Source organism: Centruroides vittatus, unplaced genomic scaffold, assembly GCF_030686945.1.
Source record: "Centruroides vittatus isolate TY-2023 unplaced genomic scaffold, ASM3068694v2 contig_941, whole genome shotgun sequence".
Lineage (NCBI taxonomy): Eukaryota > Metazoa > Arthropoda > Arachnida > Scorpiones > Buthidae > Centruroides > Centruroides vittatus.
Genome location: NW_027122625.1, coordinates 1384825 through 1400760, shown reverse-complemented (window position 1 = coordinate 1400760; position 15936 = coordinate 1384825). Strand labels below are relative to the sequence as shown.

Sequence of the window (15936 nt, the reverse complement as noted above, 5' to 3'; positions counted from 1 at the left end):
AGGAAATTGACTTCATTTACCATTTGCAGAGGTTGCTTGTCTAGATATATCGTTGTTTCTTTTTTGGAGATTTTACTATTCTTACGGAATATAACGACTTTCGTTTTGGTAGGGTTGATTGTTAGTTGAATTGAGTTGAGCTAAGAATTTAGGTGATTAATTTTTCTTTGTAGTGATATTTTTGTCGGAGCAAAGATTGCAAGGTCATCAGCAAATAACACATAATGAAAGGTCTTGTCACCAAGTTCTATTCCATCTGAGCAATTCTGAAATATGTGATCAATTTCAAGTAAATAAAAATTGAATAGGTATGGCGAAAGAGGGTCACCTTGGAGTATTCCACGTGTTAATGTTAGCGATGGTGAGACGGCTTTGCCCTGTTTAATTTTTGCGTTATAGGTTGAGAATAGCTTAGGTATTGTGTTTGCAAATTGATTACCTGCTCCGTTAATTTTTAATTTATATACCAATAGCGGCACAAAAACAGAATCGAATGCTTTTTGGATGTCAATGAATGCAACATATATTTTTCTTTGCTTTTTTCTCAGATGAAGTTGTATTATGAATGATAGTAGGAAAATAGCAGATTCTGTTCCTTTATTTTTGAAGAAGGCGTATTGAAATTTTGCTTCGAGGTCAGTTATTTTAGTCCAGTATTGGAATTTTGTAGCTAATAAAGATGTAAAACATTTTCTTAATGTTGACAGTAATGCTATTGGTCTATAATTAGTTGGAGAAGTTTTATCACCTTTTTTATGTATCATTGATAAAATTACTGAATTCCAGGAGTCCGGGTAGTTAGTTGTTTTGTACATAGAATTGAAAAGTTGTAGCAGTTTCACTCTTGCTTGATTTGACAATGTTTTTAGGAACTTAGTTGGAATATGATCATTTCCTGGTGATGTATTAATGCGAGTTTTATTTATGATTTCATCAAGTTCCTTGAGTGTAAATTTAGAATTAAGACATTCGTTGTTGGAGTTGTAGTTAAACATTAAGTTAGGTATAATTTGGGTAACAGGAAGGCGTTGATAAAATTTTTTCCAGGCTTCAAAACTTATCATTGAGTTATTGTCACATAAGTCAAATTTAAATCGAAATTTTTGTATTATTGTCCAGAAAGTTTTGCTATCATTGCTACTTTTTAGTAGTGTTGTTTCAAGTTTAGAAAGATAATTTTTCTTTTTTGCTTTAATTAGGTTATTATAGGTTTGCTTGAGCTTTCTGTAGTTATTGAAATTTAAAGTATTTGAGTTTTCACGGAATGTTTTTAAACTTGTTTGCTTCATTTTTTTCATCTTGTAGCAATCTTTGTCAAACCATGGTTTTTTAAATTTGTTCTGAATGATTCTTTTATCGTTTTTAATTTGAATATAATCGTTCATTATCTGAATTATTTGGTTATATATTATATCAGAATTCAAATTTGTTATTTCTGGAATATTGTTGAATCTATTTTCGATTTCATTGGAGTATTTCGACATTTTGTAGTAGATTCTCGTTTGTTTATTGCACTCCTTAGTTGATGAATTTTCTGAGGATAATAGAAATTTTGATATGGTTGGAAAGTGGTCCGATGTGTCTTGCGTAGTTATGGCGAAATCTATACAACAATCTAACATGTATTCAGTACATATTGTTAAGTCTATGGTGGATTTGCCATTATATTCAATACAACTAAATTCGGCTGGATAATCAGGTTTGAGACGTCCATTTAAAATGTACAGTTTATGGTCTTTTATTATTTTTATTAAGTTTATTCCTAGCTTATTAGTAGTATTATCTTTGGATCGTCTGATATTTTGTATTTGATAATTAGGACCATTATAATATGAATCTGTCATTTCAGCGATTCTTGCGTTAAAATCTCCCAGTAAAAGGATATATGGAGTTAAATGTTGCCAATGTTCGATTATTTTAAATATTTCATTGAGTTTTGTCAGACAGTTGAGTGGAATATAGTGATCATTACTATTATTTGTCGATAATCTTTGTTGCCTAATATTGGTCTATTCATTGAGAGTAGGAGTAATATATAGTTGTCAGACTTTTTGATTTGTTCTATTTTACAGAAATGATAAACCTTAAATATTGTTTCATTGCTAATTTTTTGTTGTTTAATCTTTTATTTATGACTGTATGCAAGTGTGCTCACGATCTGGAACTTAAAAATCTCCATTCAATTTTAATTCTAAAATAAACAGAAAAAATCCTTTGCTAGAAAACTGCTGCTACATACACTCAAGTAATATTTAAGATGACTGTTTTTTTTACAACATTTGAATGTGTGTAGCAATGGTCACTCGTTCCAACTTTATTCTGCAATTAAAACAGGCAAAAAAACTGAATTCAAAGTTTGATGGTTTGTTTGTAACATGTATGATTGGGTTTATTTCAATATGGAATAGTTTTTGTACATTGTTTAATTTAAAAGGTCTAATAATAAAATATTATTCATCAAAATTTTAAAATTTGTGGATAAATCGGAAAGCACAATTGAAATCTGGAACCAGTCTTCCAAATGGGTATTTTTGGAATGTACTCTACCACAACATAAAAACAGAATTGGGTATACAATATTTGAGAATAGAAATACATTTCAAAAATATTTTATTGTCAATCAACTACAGAATTTCTACAATATTGAAAAAAGAAGACACATTTTGTTACAAATCTATGTACATACTTTCTGTCCAAAAAGTAATATTGGCACTTTTGTATAATTACCTCAAACAAATACTGTTTTTCAATTCTGGAGAAAGTTGAATATAATTTTCCCAAAGTAAAAGGAGGAATGTTTGAATTAAATATCACTAATTGTGGGTAACATGATCATACTCAAATGTTCAAATCACAGAGAGAAATAGGAGATGGATAACTTACCCAACATCACAATTGAAACAAAATGGCCTTACATATCATCTTGTGAAGAAAATCTAAACAAAAAATAATAATAACGTAATATATTTCCATTAACTAGATTTCTGGCCACTGTTGCCGATTCGTTGCTCGACCAAACTGAGGAGTTTATCAGAGTACTCTTGTAACAGGAGAATAGCATTAAACGGCTCCTGCTGAATTGCCGGACTACTTAGTCTTTCGTCCGAACTTTGACTAGAAGTTCTATAGGAATTCTGATAGCTTAATTCTAGCGTTTTTGAGGACGATGACCACATCGGAAAGGGAGGAACGGCGGGTCGTAGATTCTGCTGAGCTTGCCACACTCCCTGTGCCAGAATAGTGGTCATGGCCGACTTTTCACTCGAAGAAATAGTAGTATCCATAGATAACTGGAGGAAGAAAACAGATTATTTTTTTATTTTTATGTATATTAAAATATATTAGGTTAATGATAGTTCAAATGCCTTACCCTCTGGAATACTTGCATGGAGTACATTGTTACTTCTTTCAGTTCCTCCGCTATTTTCTCACACAATTCTTGTGTCACTAAGACGTAAATTTATTTTTAAAAAAAATTCAAATTTAATTTAAATGGTTATAAAGTATACTTACACGGTACGGATGAAACATCTAATGATCGCACTGTTGCTGAATTATTCCTTGCGTAGTTGCTATCCGTAACATTGTTAATCGTCTGCTTTTTCCTATTGGAAACGTCTAACTTGTCGAGAATTAGTCTTCCCGAGGAATGCCTTCTTTCTTGATGAGCTTTGGTTATATCCCATTCGCTTTTTGAATGGGATAATATACCACTATTTGCATATTTGGTTTCCCTGGAAGGGAGCTTATTTTTGGTTACTTCTCCAATCGCGAGGCTTTTCTGTCGAGGTAAGGGCGAAGGGGTGGGAGGAAGACTTCTTTTAACCTCTATCGGAGAATTATCCGAAGAGGAAGAATCCGATGATGATTTGGAAATATTTAAATTACTGACACATTTATTAGATGGGAAGGTGGAAGAATTGACTTTGATTGAAGTGATTATGTTGGATGATGATGATGCTCTAACTAATGGATTATAATTAGTCCTTGATATGACTTTTTCTCTCATATATGTTTTTGATCCCACAGGTTGCAATTTTGGAGAAAGGGGTTGGAGAGAACTCATACTTGCACTTCTTGACAATTTTTTGTTTGAAATAGTAGTGGTGACAGTTTGCATTGATTTCACTTTTTTTCTTTGATTATGAGGTTTGGAGATTTCTTCGGTTGTTTTAGTATCCATTTGGTCCCACAACGGTGCAGATATTTTAGGAGCTACAAGACGGAAAATAATAATTAAATACATCACAGTCTAAAATATTTTTTCAATAATATTATTACTTTGGTCTTACTTTTGGTTTAGATAGATTTAATTAAAATATAAAGCATGAAGTATGAAACAGCTGTTAAGTTTATAGAATTTGAAATTCATACAAAAATATGATAAATCATTAAATTAGAAATTGGGAAAGATATATTATGAAAACACAATTTAAAAAGTTTTTAAATCTTATCTTTGCATTACAAATTTAATTGAAGATCTGACTGGAGTTAGAGATAAGAATGCACAGGCGAGGACTATCATCTAATTTTCTTAATCTTTTTGTTTTTTCTTAGCAATTTTTATTTACAACTAACATCCTTTTAAACAGGAACTTCTAGTTTTGATTTCATGACAATTCAAAATTACATCTGATAATTGTTGCTTTGAGAGGTAACTTCTCTGACAGGCATCACCAATCTTTTCATGCTTGTAGCACGCTACTTTTTACATTAGTGAAAAACTTAATAAATTTATTAATCTAAGTGAAGTAAATAGGATGTCTACCGATGCTTAAAACTACTTAATTTTGAGTAAAAATACTTTAGACAAAAAATAAAAAGAGTTAGATACATGTTTTGTAATCAACAAAAAGTTACTGACACAATTTAATTTGCCAGTTCATTGCTGGAAATGCATACAAGAGATTGAAGGAAACAAATCCAGAAGTTAAGAAAAACTTGCAAAAAAATTCTAGTTATCTTTTTGCTCAAAGATTATAGAGAAATGCCCACTGTACAGCAAAACTGTGAAAGGTGCTATTTGCTTTTCTCCAGAAGTTACGATAAGCCCTAAATTACAAACATCGCGTGTGTGTTGTGGTTTTGGAAGATTTTGTTGCAAAAAAAAAAAAAAAAAGAAATAAGTTCAAACAGTGAGAACTGATGCTATAAAAACAGATTATGAAGAACTTTGCAAATCTAGCAATGTCAAGAAGTTAATGAAAGAATTCAACATCTAACAAAGCTTCTAGAAAGAACCCTAGTGAGTAAAGTACTGGTGGAATTTATAAGAAAAATCCTAACACAGTCTCATGGAAATGCTGATTCTGGAAGAGCCTTCTCTATAAAATATGCCTTATTGAGAATCTACAACAAGAAATCTGTACATTCAGTATTTGCCTAAGTGGGTTCTGTTGGAAAAAAAATATATCTAAAGGAATGCATCTTTCCAACATAAGAAACTTGTGGCATGTAAGAGAAAAGAAGACAATTAAGCTCATAAAAGAAAAAAACTTGTGGAAAAGCTTGAAGACCATTGACAAAGAGATAAAGAACTTTTATACATGTTACAAAATGATTATATTATAATCTTAGATAAATGATACTATTACATTAAACATGCACTTAAAAAAATAGCTGGCTTATTTGTAATGTTTATTTTATAAATAATAAATTACTAATGATTCAGATTCACAACTTTCTCTTTATCCTTAACCTATGAGGTTCTGCAATGAATTACATCCTGCAACATATTAGTTCTTAGTACAAAAAGCTGGCAAAGATTTTTGCTCAACTTCCCAGTACTTGAACAAGAGATTAAGGACAGAAGAAAGGAAGATCAACATAAAATAATGAAAGCTTAAGAGGAGTAATTTTGTTAAATTACAACAAATTTCTCTATTTAAGTTTGAAAAGCTAACTAAGACAAATTAGCATAGAATTAAAATTGTACGTGGCACCATCTTCCATAAGGTTTTATTTAAAAATAGGTTTCATGTTATTAATTATTATAAAAAGACAAAAGGCTCATTTTGAGGATAAGAGATGAGTTTATAAAATAATTGTAAATGCCAATAACAACTAAAATTTTCAATAAATCTGACCCTACTTAAGATATAACATGACCCCTCTTGACCTTTAACTATAAAAAAAAACAGCATTAATGCCCCATACACAGAAATAACTCTGCCAGGTTTCAAAACTATGTATTTAGATTTTTGTAAGGAGGCTTCTTTTTTGTTTACAGTTTTGGCTCTTTGAATGTAAGAATAATGAGAAACAAAAATTTGGGGAGGTTAAAATTCGGCTGATCACTATACATTCCCTATGTTATATTCTACAACAGCTAGGAAGTAAAAATTAGAAATTCACTTATAAATGGATATAATATGATGTCAAAGCATAATAGCAAAATACCAATTATTTGGATTAAAATATTACAGTGTCGTTTATTTCGTGTAATATGTTGCTAACCCTCAAAGGTTAATCAAAGTTTTTGCTGTAGGGATTTGTTATTTTATAAATTGCTTTTAATACTGATTATTCTTCGATTTGATGAAAGTGGTTGGAAACAACTGCTTTAAAATAATTTATTTTTCAATTCACCGGGACAGTATTGTAATTTAATCATCTTCAATATAAATAACAGAATTTACTAGATTACAGCATGCAGAGTAAAGCAATTTTAAAATTACAAAAGATTTTGTGTGCCTACAGAAATAAGGTTGATGATCCATATGAATTATTCAACTGTTGGCCATTAAAATTTTATCAGATTAAACCAGTTTAGTTTTCTGAAGTGGGCCTCTTAGTCAGTTTAATTGAAAATATCCAATAATCTTTCTTTTTTCTATAGATTAGTTTTATATTAGTAAGCCAAATTTATCATTTACTTTTTTGTTGAAAAGCAAAACCTCAGAAGTAAAACAGAAATGGAAATTGTAATTTACTTTTTAAGAATTAAATTTTGAAATACATTCTAAAAGATTGAATAGCAAATATTTAAATGAATGATTAAAAGTAACTTATGATTTTAAAAGATATTTTCTAAATTCTACTTACTTTTTAATGGAGATGTGGGAAGAATTCTTGATGAAGAAATAATAGAAAGATCATTAAGAGAGGAAGCTCTCCGAATATCCCCTTTCAACCCTTCTGTATATTTAAAATAAATTATTAAGAACAACAGGCTTTGTTTTTTTCTTTTTAAATAAAATTTGAAACTTGCCTTTTCTCTCTTTAGAAAAAACAGAAAAATGTAATTCTTTATTAGGAATGTTATGAAGATCGCTAATACTTTTGCTTGAACTTAATCCTCCTCTCCATCCCAGCTGAAATTTGAAACCAATTTTGAAACAAATTTATATTACAAATTAATGCAAAAACTTCAACAATTTTTAATTTTTTACCGTTTCTAATTTCTTTCTAGCTTCTCCAAGTGCCTTATTTAATTCTTCTCGTTTCTTTGATGATAACAAATTACTCTAGCAATAAAAATAAATACAACATTATTATTAAATATTAACTTGCCAGATACAATGCATAAATATACTTACATTGTCATCTACTAAGCTTAGCAAATTAAATTTGGCTAATATTTAGTAGATGATGATAGTAATTAAACTGACGATTATCAACATAATTACAGAGTAAAATTCTAAACAAATTTGATATATTTTTGTGTAATTAGTTGCAATAGAGATTTTACAAATTCACTATGTTTAATTCAGATAATTATTAAGCAATATTAAATGTATCTAAGAGCACCATTAAGAAAAAAATTTCACAATCTATATCTAAATTTCAAATGCATTTCTTATTACTTATACACCCCATTATCCAAATCTAATACATTCCTGAAAATAATCAAATATTGAGAAATTTTTCCATTATTTCTCATGGAAAAATTTCCAACTTGTATTCAGCCTAACCAATTTTCTCAAGTGACATTAAGACACTGCAGGAACCTACTTATTTATCTATAGCTTAATAGTAAACATCACAAGCTCCCAATTATATTAATGACATCATTAATAAGTGTTATTTTTATAATCTATAATGCAACAAATAAGTTAATATAGTACACGCTATTAGAAATTGTGTATAAATTCCATTTTCTTTAATATGCCGTAACCAGTAATGAAAATGTACATTTCATATTAAGCGTTATTATATAAAAATAAACTTATTGTAATAAACTGTTAAGAATAAGCTTGAGATTGTTTTTGTTTTAAATATCACTAAATTCCAATAAAAATTGGTACATTTTTAGTACATTTCAAAAGACTTTTTGCCCGTAAACAATTTTATATTTAAGTTCTTGAGTATATCTTTATAAAATATAAATTAAATTAATGCTTAACATGAAATTTGGGTCATATTAAAGAGAATATTTTATTTAATTTTTGATCATAAATAAAGTGCATATCAAAATCAGTTGCACAGTTTAACAAAAGGGAAGTTAAGCAAAGAAAACAGTTCAGATTACAGCATTTTAAAAATTAAATCTTAATAAACTAACTTACATATATTGAATTCATTATTTATTGACAAATTTTAATCACAGTAGACCCTTGATTTAATGGACTAATTTGAAGAAGGTATGTCCACTATTGCTAAGAGTCCATTAAATCAAATGAGCTTTGAAAACATTAACAAACTTAAAATGTTATAGTCATGTGTAAGTATAAATAAAATAATAATATAATGTACATTGTAAATTTATACTAACTGACTCAAGCATTTTAGAGCATCTCTATTTGTGAATTTAAAAAATGTTTTAAATTTTTCTCCATTAAATTGGGGTCTACTGCAATGTTATTCAACCTTTTTCTCATCACAGACTGATAAAATCATGGATAATTTTATGTGAACCAAGTAAGTATATGCAACTATTTATTATGATTATTTACTAGAGTTACTATGTATATTCTGTTATGTACTGTATATTAACTCTAAATTATTACTTAAATGTCACTCATTATCAACTGCACCACCTTTAGTAAGGTCAAATACTTTTCTATGAACCAGTAAAATTTTTTTGTGAACTAGCAATTGAAAAACACTAGTCTACTTTATATTATAAAACATAATATACAATCTTAGATATCTATCATACCTGATGTTCTAAGTGTGATTGACTGGAATTCATATCATTAGATCTGTTTAAAAAAACAATACATTACATTACATGGAATTTATGTAAAGTTATTAAATGTAAAATTAATTAAATTACCTAAATCCATTTCCAAAATATGATTTAAAAATCTACGTGGCCAAATAAAATACAAAAAAATTGTAAGAGTTACATTGAAAATGCTGACCATTGAAAAACTAATTGATTTGCTATTGATTAAGACTAATTTACAATTAATAATGGCCAGTACACTGCAAAGGATATATTCAATATTAAAATATTTTTACACCTGATTAATAATCTGTCCTGAATTTGACTCAACTTGTTATAATTAATGACATCAGAAGCTCATATTATAATGCTCATAAATTATAATGGGCTATTAATGAAATAATCTTAAAACATGTAGAAATCAAATACAACTATGTATTGAGATAAGTACAGTTATGACACCTAGTATTTAAAATTCCATACAGATCAATAACAGTTTGCTTCCACAACATTCGTAAGAAACTTGTTATATTTACTGCCAGCATACAAGAATTTACTGCTTTATTATAATCATAATAACCCTAGCATATCATGATATACTGAAGTATAATTTGTCAGTTATAAGAACTTTAAATCAATCCTGTTGCCAGAAAGTAGACATGATCCTAAGGTTTTAATGCAATTATTAAGACATTTTTAAGCAAGAAATTAAGAAAATAACTATTTTTCCATTACAAAATAGTCTAAAATGAGTTCATTAATTGCAGTTTCCTCTAAAAGGCCAATCTTTCAACAATGAAATTTAAAAATTTATTACAACCAATAGGCCTATTCTTTAAAAAGCTTATAATACTATTTGAAAAGAAAAATTAAATAATTAAAAATATACTCGCCTTCTAGGAATAGTTTGTAGAGATTTTGCTAAAAATCTAGCAGAAATACTGTATCTTGGCAGAAGAGAGTGACTTTTCTCATCAAAGTCTCTTTCGGTATCTGAATCCGAATTCTTTTCTAAACTTTCATAATTACTTTTCATGAATTGTTCTCTCTGTCCAAGTTTATCTAAATTTTCCGTGCTCATATTTAAAATAGCAAATGTTCTATCGTTATCGACCGGAGTACTTGGTTCATCTTCGTCGCTGTGTGTTTCAGGTTCTTTTTTTTTATTATAAAAAAAAAAGTATTATTATTATACTGAGTAAAAAAATTAAAACATTTCAAAACTTTAAAATCTTTTTTTTTGTTCTGTAGCGTGTAGAAATGGTTATCTTTTAATTCAAGCTGTTTAGACCATCCCTCTGAGTTTGAATTAATGAGTGTCTATTGTGTAAGAAATAGTATCTCATTCCTTGCAAAATAATTTAAATTAATAAAATTGTAGTTGTTTTTATTTATTTTAATCCAAGGATATATGTATATAATTTTTAGGAATTAGAGCAATACTGATTTTACATAAATAATGGCAACTAAAACCTAAGTTTTTCACTATTATTCATATTTGTGGTAATTTTAACTAAAATTTACACCTTGAAAATTAAAATAATTCAAAGTGTCATTTGAGTAGTTTAGCATTGTTGCTCCACATTTCGTTCTAAAATGGATATATGATTTTATTACATCAAATATAATGAAAGTTTAAGAAGGTAATTTTCAGAAATTCATTTGTGGACTATATGAAAATTTAGCTGCATATCTGTATTGAGTTAAATTAATTATATGATGAATATCAGATTAAAAAAAACTGAATTTGAAATCTAATTTTCAAATGTACTTTAATCACACAAAAATATATAAATGTTAACATTTTAAAATTTACTTCAATTCAAAATTAATAATCTTAATACAAAAGAACTGCCTACTTTTAAATCAATTTCTGCAATTCAAATAAAATCAGCTTAATTCTAACTTGAAAACAATGGTGTTCAGATATGATTGGTTACCAAATCAAGCTTTACTGTTTTGTATACTTATATATAAAAAGTTTATTGCAAGTACTACACATAAATATTGAATACATGACAGAAACAATCAAATTAAATTAAATTAGTAATGAAAACTTTATAAATATTTTTAATGAAAGTATATTTTATCAATGTCAAATTAATGTCGGAACATTCACAGATTTTAGAAATTATATTATAAATGCTTTGATGCTAATTACATATGCCTTAATTCTAACCTGAATTTATTTACTGTAATATTTTTAAGTCCACGTAGCATAACTGGCAATACACGTGCACTAAGCAGGAGCTGTAGATTCAAGTTGAGCTCCAGGCCAATCTTTCCTTCCAGAATATTCTAATTCAATTTAATTCTTTCGACAAAGAATGGCAGCTTAACTCTATTTCTAGCTAAATTGGTTAATATCTTATTAAATGGCTTTAATTAATATAGACTGTTTGTTCGATCAGTAAAGTTTATTGGGTGATATATGTACATCATATCAATATTTTTGTATCTTTAAAACGATTAGAATAATTTATTGAATTAAAATTTTAATTTGTATCTTTGTTTTTCACAATGTTTACAAAATAAAATTATAGTAGTTTTTAATAATTACCTTGAATATTTATATTTATATTTGGTATAACAGTCAGTTTCTCCAACTTCTTTTGATCTTTCAAATGCATTTGTTCACTGTTTGTTGCACATATTCTAAAGGAGCTAGTTCAATTAAAATATATTTTAGTAAAAATAATACTTGTTATTTTGACGATAATTATTATTGTATATTTGATTAAAATTGCATTACCTATCATTCATTTCTGAATTATATGATTCGGGATAATATAAAATTTCATCTCCGTCCAGAATTTCGGCATCCGACCTTTCATCTTCGGCTTCCACATCCTCCAATTGTAAACTACTAGTACTACTTGAATCAGTTTGCACACGAGAAGTGTGCAATTCTTGTTTCTCATGAGAAGAATGATGTTTATTTTGATCATGATATAAATTAACATGTCCGTTGGATATCTGAAAATAATATTTAATAATTAGTTACTTTAATTGAAATTCGTAACTTAAATTTTTCTAAAATGCAAAATTAAATTTTAAAATTTTACTTGTGGAAACTTTTCCATTTGTATTTCTTCGATACTTTCGGGACAAACACAGAAATTATCATCATCATTTAAATACTAAATAAAAATTCAATACAATTAATTTCAAGAAAATAGTTTACGTAAATTTGTTTAACCTAAATTTTTAATGACAAACCTGATTTGTATCTTCATTAAAATCCGTATTTTCCACTTGAGAGTTTTCTGAAAGTCATAATTTTAAGTTGAAATGGAATATCTGGTATATTAAATTGTTATAATTATAGCGTACCTTGAATATTCGGATACGGTATGACAGAATCTGAATTTAGATAAGAACGAACAACTAAACCTCCTTCATCTAATCTCTGTGCCCATCTTCCTCTGGGCTGTAGTATCTGTTGAGACTGCTGATCTGATTTTGATACATCATTTTTTGATTCATCCAACATCTAAAAAATTGAGATGTTTAAGAAATTAAAGATATATTTTCTTATTAAATATATTTCAATAAATTTGTTTTTATTGTCTTTTATTATGTAGATTTTATTAATGAATCAACTGTAAGATTAGTAATAACTACCTAAAAGATCTTTACTAGAATATTTGATGTCTCAGAGTAAATATGTAAGTATTTAATAATATTATAAACTGAAAACAAGACCTCAAAAAATATTAAATTATAATGTTAATACACATTTCTATTGAGTATTTAACTTAAAAAATTTAAAGTTAATTTGTTCTAAATTAATTTTTCAAAATATACAAGTAATAATTAAGATACAAACCTGTTTTTTTGCCCATGAAGGTAACTGGCCCATGCTAAATCTGTACTTAGGAGAAAATTCATCATTTGGCTCAATCAATTGAGAAGGTAAGAAAGGAACTTCACTTTTTTCATCTAATTTCTCAACCACTTGCACCGGTTTTGTTATTGCGATGGCAGTTTTTCGACTGAATGTATTAAAATTCGTTATTTGTTGAATAAAACAAACTTTATTTTGTCACAAAATTAAATACTTACTTATTATCTTGTGATAAATTAGGTAAAGAATCGATACACATCTGCCTACTCTGCATTGCTTGAGTTAATTCTATTGGTAGCTTCCATAAAAAAATGCACCTACAAAATTTATTTATAATGTACCATAAAATTCATTATGTATAAACTTATTGCAATTGTGTTAAGAAGTCATTACCCGTCTCCAGAAACCGAAATAAGATATCTTCCGCAATTTGTGAATTTCAATCCTGTGACTAGTTCAGAATGACCGAACATAGATGCTAAACATTCTCCACTAAAAAAGTCATAAATATATAGACATTTATCTGTACAACTGGTAGCAAGATACATTCCAGATGGATCTAAAACTACCTGCAGTAAACAAATTTTTTTTCAATCAAAAGTAAATTCATAATGCAATATAAATTAATATTTAACCTTACCTTAATTAAAGTACCATCTTCTCCCTGAGAACCACGAAAGCACCGAGTGTGTTTTCCACCGTTGACGTTATAAACGCGAATATTTCGATCTTGGCATGCAGTTAGAACATGACGTTGTTGCGAGTCGACTTCCATGTCGTAGAGAGTAGTTTTTCCAACGACATGATGTTCTCTCACAAAATTTAACTGAGGTGTCTAAATAAAACATTTTGTATGCAATTATTAAACATATTCATTTATTGATGCTATACTAATAAATAGAATGGACTTATAGAACTTACAAATTGAGCTCGTCTGAATATAATTGACTTGTCTGCGGCACACGATATCATTTGTAACTGGCTGTGATTCTGAACGAAACGTACTGCAGTAATGGACGATGAATGGTCGTCTAATGTCTGCTGAAAACCGTAATCTTGATTGACGTCAAATACGTGAATCAAACGATCCCTACTTGCTGAAGCAAGATATCTGCAATCTGCTTTTGATGAAAATAAAAATAACAGAATTGGTTTGATTTTCTGTTTTATTAATGTTTTTAATACGTCAAATATTTAAATATTTTTTTTATTAGATTATGCAAAGCTATTCATTAAAAATAAGCTATTCTTTTTTCAATTTAAATACAGTAAGACCCTGCTTAACGTAGGGGATGCAAAATTCCTAGTTCCTAGTCGAAAAAGTGCTAGATGAAGTCATTTTAACATAGAGTAAATAGGGATAGGGGAACATGCGACCAAAAATAAACAAATTTTACTTTATTTTTCAAATTTTACAAATTTTATTTTACAAATTTCTAATTCATAAATTAATCTGATTATTTTTCTTGTTTTTGTTACTTAAATAAAACTTACTTCCAAATGGCTTTGAATATTCCAAACACAAGACTTCTGCATCATGAGCTTCAATTTTACATAATTCTTCCATTTGTTGCAAATCATATATTCTACAAAAAATAAAACATCAACACATTTAAGCACTTATAGTGTACATTATATATTTTTCTTTAAATGGCTGACAAATTTACACTTAAAAAAAAAATACATAAAAGAGACTAGAATGTCTTCATTTTTGCCATGTTGAATCACCAGAAACAACAGTCTTCCATTGCAGGGAAGACTTTTTATTAAAGGCTATGCTTCTAAACTATGCAAAACAGTTAAAAAAAACATTGCATATTTTTTATTTAATTAATTAATTTAATTTATTTATTTTTATTGGCTTGTCACTGGTAAACTTTTAAGCTGTTTTGCATATTTTTGCACAGGCATAGCCTCTAATAAAAGGTCATCTCTGCAATGGAAGACTGTTGTTCCTGGTGATTCAAAAATGAAGACATTTCAGTCTCTTCTACATATTTTTTAATATATACTATAACAAGAATTGTGCTGCATAGTGCCAAAATTGCCACTTGGTGATATTTTTATTAAGTGCTAATAAAAATATAATACTGGTGATAGCAAGTGGTGATAAAAACACTAATCTGCTTGTTTCAACAATCAGCATGAAATTGAATCACAAATCACACTTCAGGAAAAACAGCAGAAGTCCAGCTCCCATGCAATGGTAGTCCCATGCACCCCACACCTAGCGATTTTGTGACGTCATGCGATAAGTTCAGGCAGAAAAGAAAAAAATGACATTGAGAACTGAAGGCAATTTTATGCAATGCCACCTGGTGTTTCTAGATTGGAAAATTTTTTTATCAACCAACAGAAAATCTGGAGAATTTTTTGGGTGACTATTTTTCACTTTGATCTTCTTTCAGTACACTAAAACAAAACTTATGACATGCAGAACCAGGGCTGCAGAGTCGGTAAAAAAAACACTCAACTCCAACTCCTGATAATTTTAGTAGGCCGACTCCGACAAAATTAAATACCAAGTCATTTTATGGGGGGCAGAAACACTCATAAGGAGTACCCTACTCTTAACTCTGAAAAGAGCCTGGGGTGTTTACCCAAATACTTTTAGAGTTAGTATTTTTAATATTTAACTTATATATATTTTTTATACAAATAAATATTAATGTAAGAGGAAAAAGAGAGAGTGATAAAATTCTACATCTACATATCTTTATTCTACAGCTTTTGCACTTCAATTTCACCTTTCCAGAAAAGTTAGTCCAACTGAAAAGTGTGCAATCTAGCTATCTTAGCCCCTTGTTCAGAAAAAAAAAATATATACTTTGATCAATTAGTCTGGCTCATTCAAAAAAATAGAGTACTTATTTAGAGCAGGGATAATAAAGGAATGAATATAAAATATTAAAATTCAATTGAGTCAAAATAATTTAACTACTAAACACAAATACTACAAAAAGAAAAACTATTGATACAT

At 28.4% G+C, this 15936-nt stretch overlaps 1 protein-coding gene across 2 annotated transcripts in view; it reads right to left on the bottom strand.

The window, feature by feature from the left end:
• Positions 1–2593: 2593 nt before the first annotated feature.
• LOC136984956 (mitogen-activated protein kinase-binding protein 1-like) overlaps positions 2594–15936 on the bottom strand; it is a 49811-nt gene continuing 36468 nt past the window's right edge. Inside the window, exons 15-33 of one of the 2 annotated variants that reach the window (XM_067282103.1) lie at positions 14451–14542; positions 13878–14077; positions 13597–13791; positions 13350–13525; positions 13175–13273; positions 12939–13104; positions 12443–12602; positions 12329–12375; positions 12175–12249; positions 11862–12085; positions 11670–11773; positions 10003–10264; positions 9101–9143; positions 7392–7466; positions 7211–7313; positions 7045–7137; positions 3514–4215; positions 3371–3447; positions 2594–3290 (exon numbers count right to left, since the gene is read on the bottom strand). In XM_067282103.1, the coding sequence (XP_067138204.1) occupies positions 2973–3290; positions 3371–3447; positions 3514–4215; positions 7045–7137; positions 7211–7313; positions 7392–7466; positions 9101–9143; positions 10003–10264; positions 11670–11773; positions 11862–12085; positions 12175–12249; positions 12329–12375; positions 12443–12602; positions 12939–13104; positions 13175–13273; positions 13350–13525; positions 13597–13791; positions 13878–14077; positions 14451–14542 (3211 nt within the window). In that variant the 3' untranslated portion in view covers positions 2594–2972. The remainder of the gene's footprint in view (positions 3291–3370; positions 3448–3513; positions 4216–7044; positions 7138–7210; positions 7314–7391; positions 7467–9100; positions 9144–10002; positions 10265–11669; positions 11774–11861; positions 12086–12174; positions 12250–12328; positions 12376–12442; positions 12603–12938; positions 13105–13174; positions 13274–13349; positions 13526–13596; positions 13792–13877; positions 14078–14450; positions 14543–15936) is intronic. The other variant, XM_067282104.1, reaches the window with a different exon arrangement.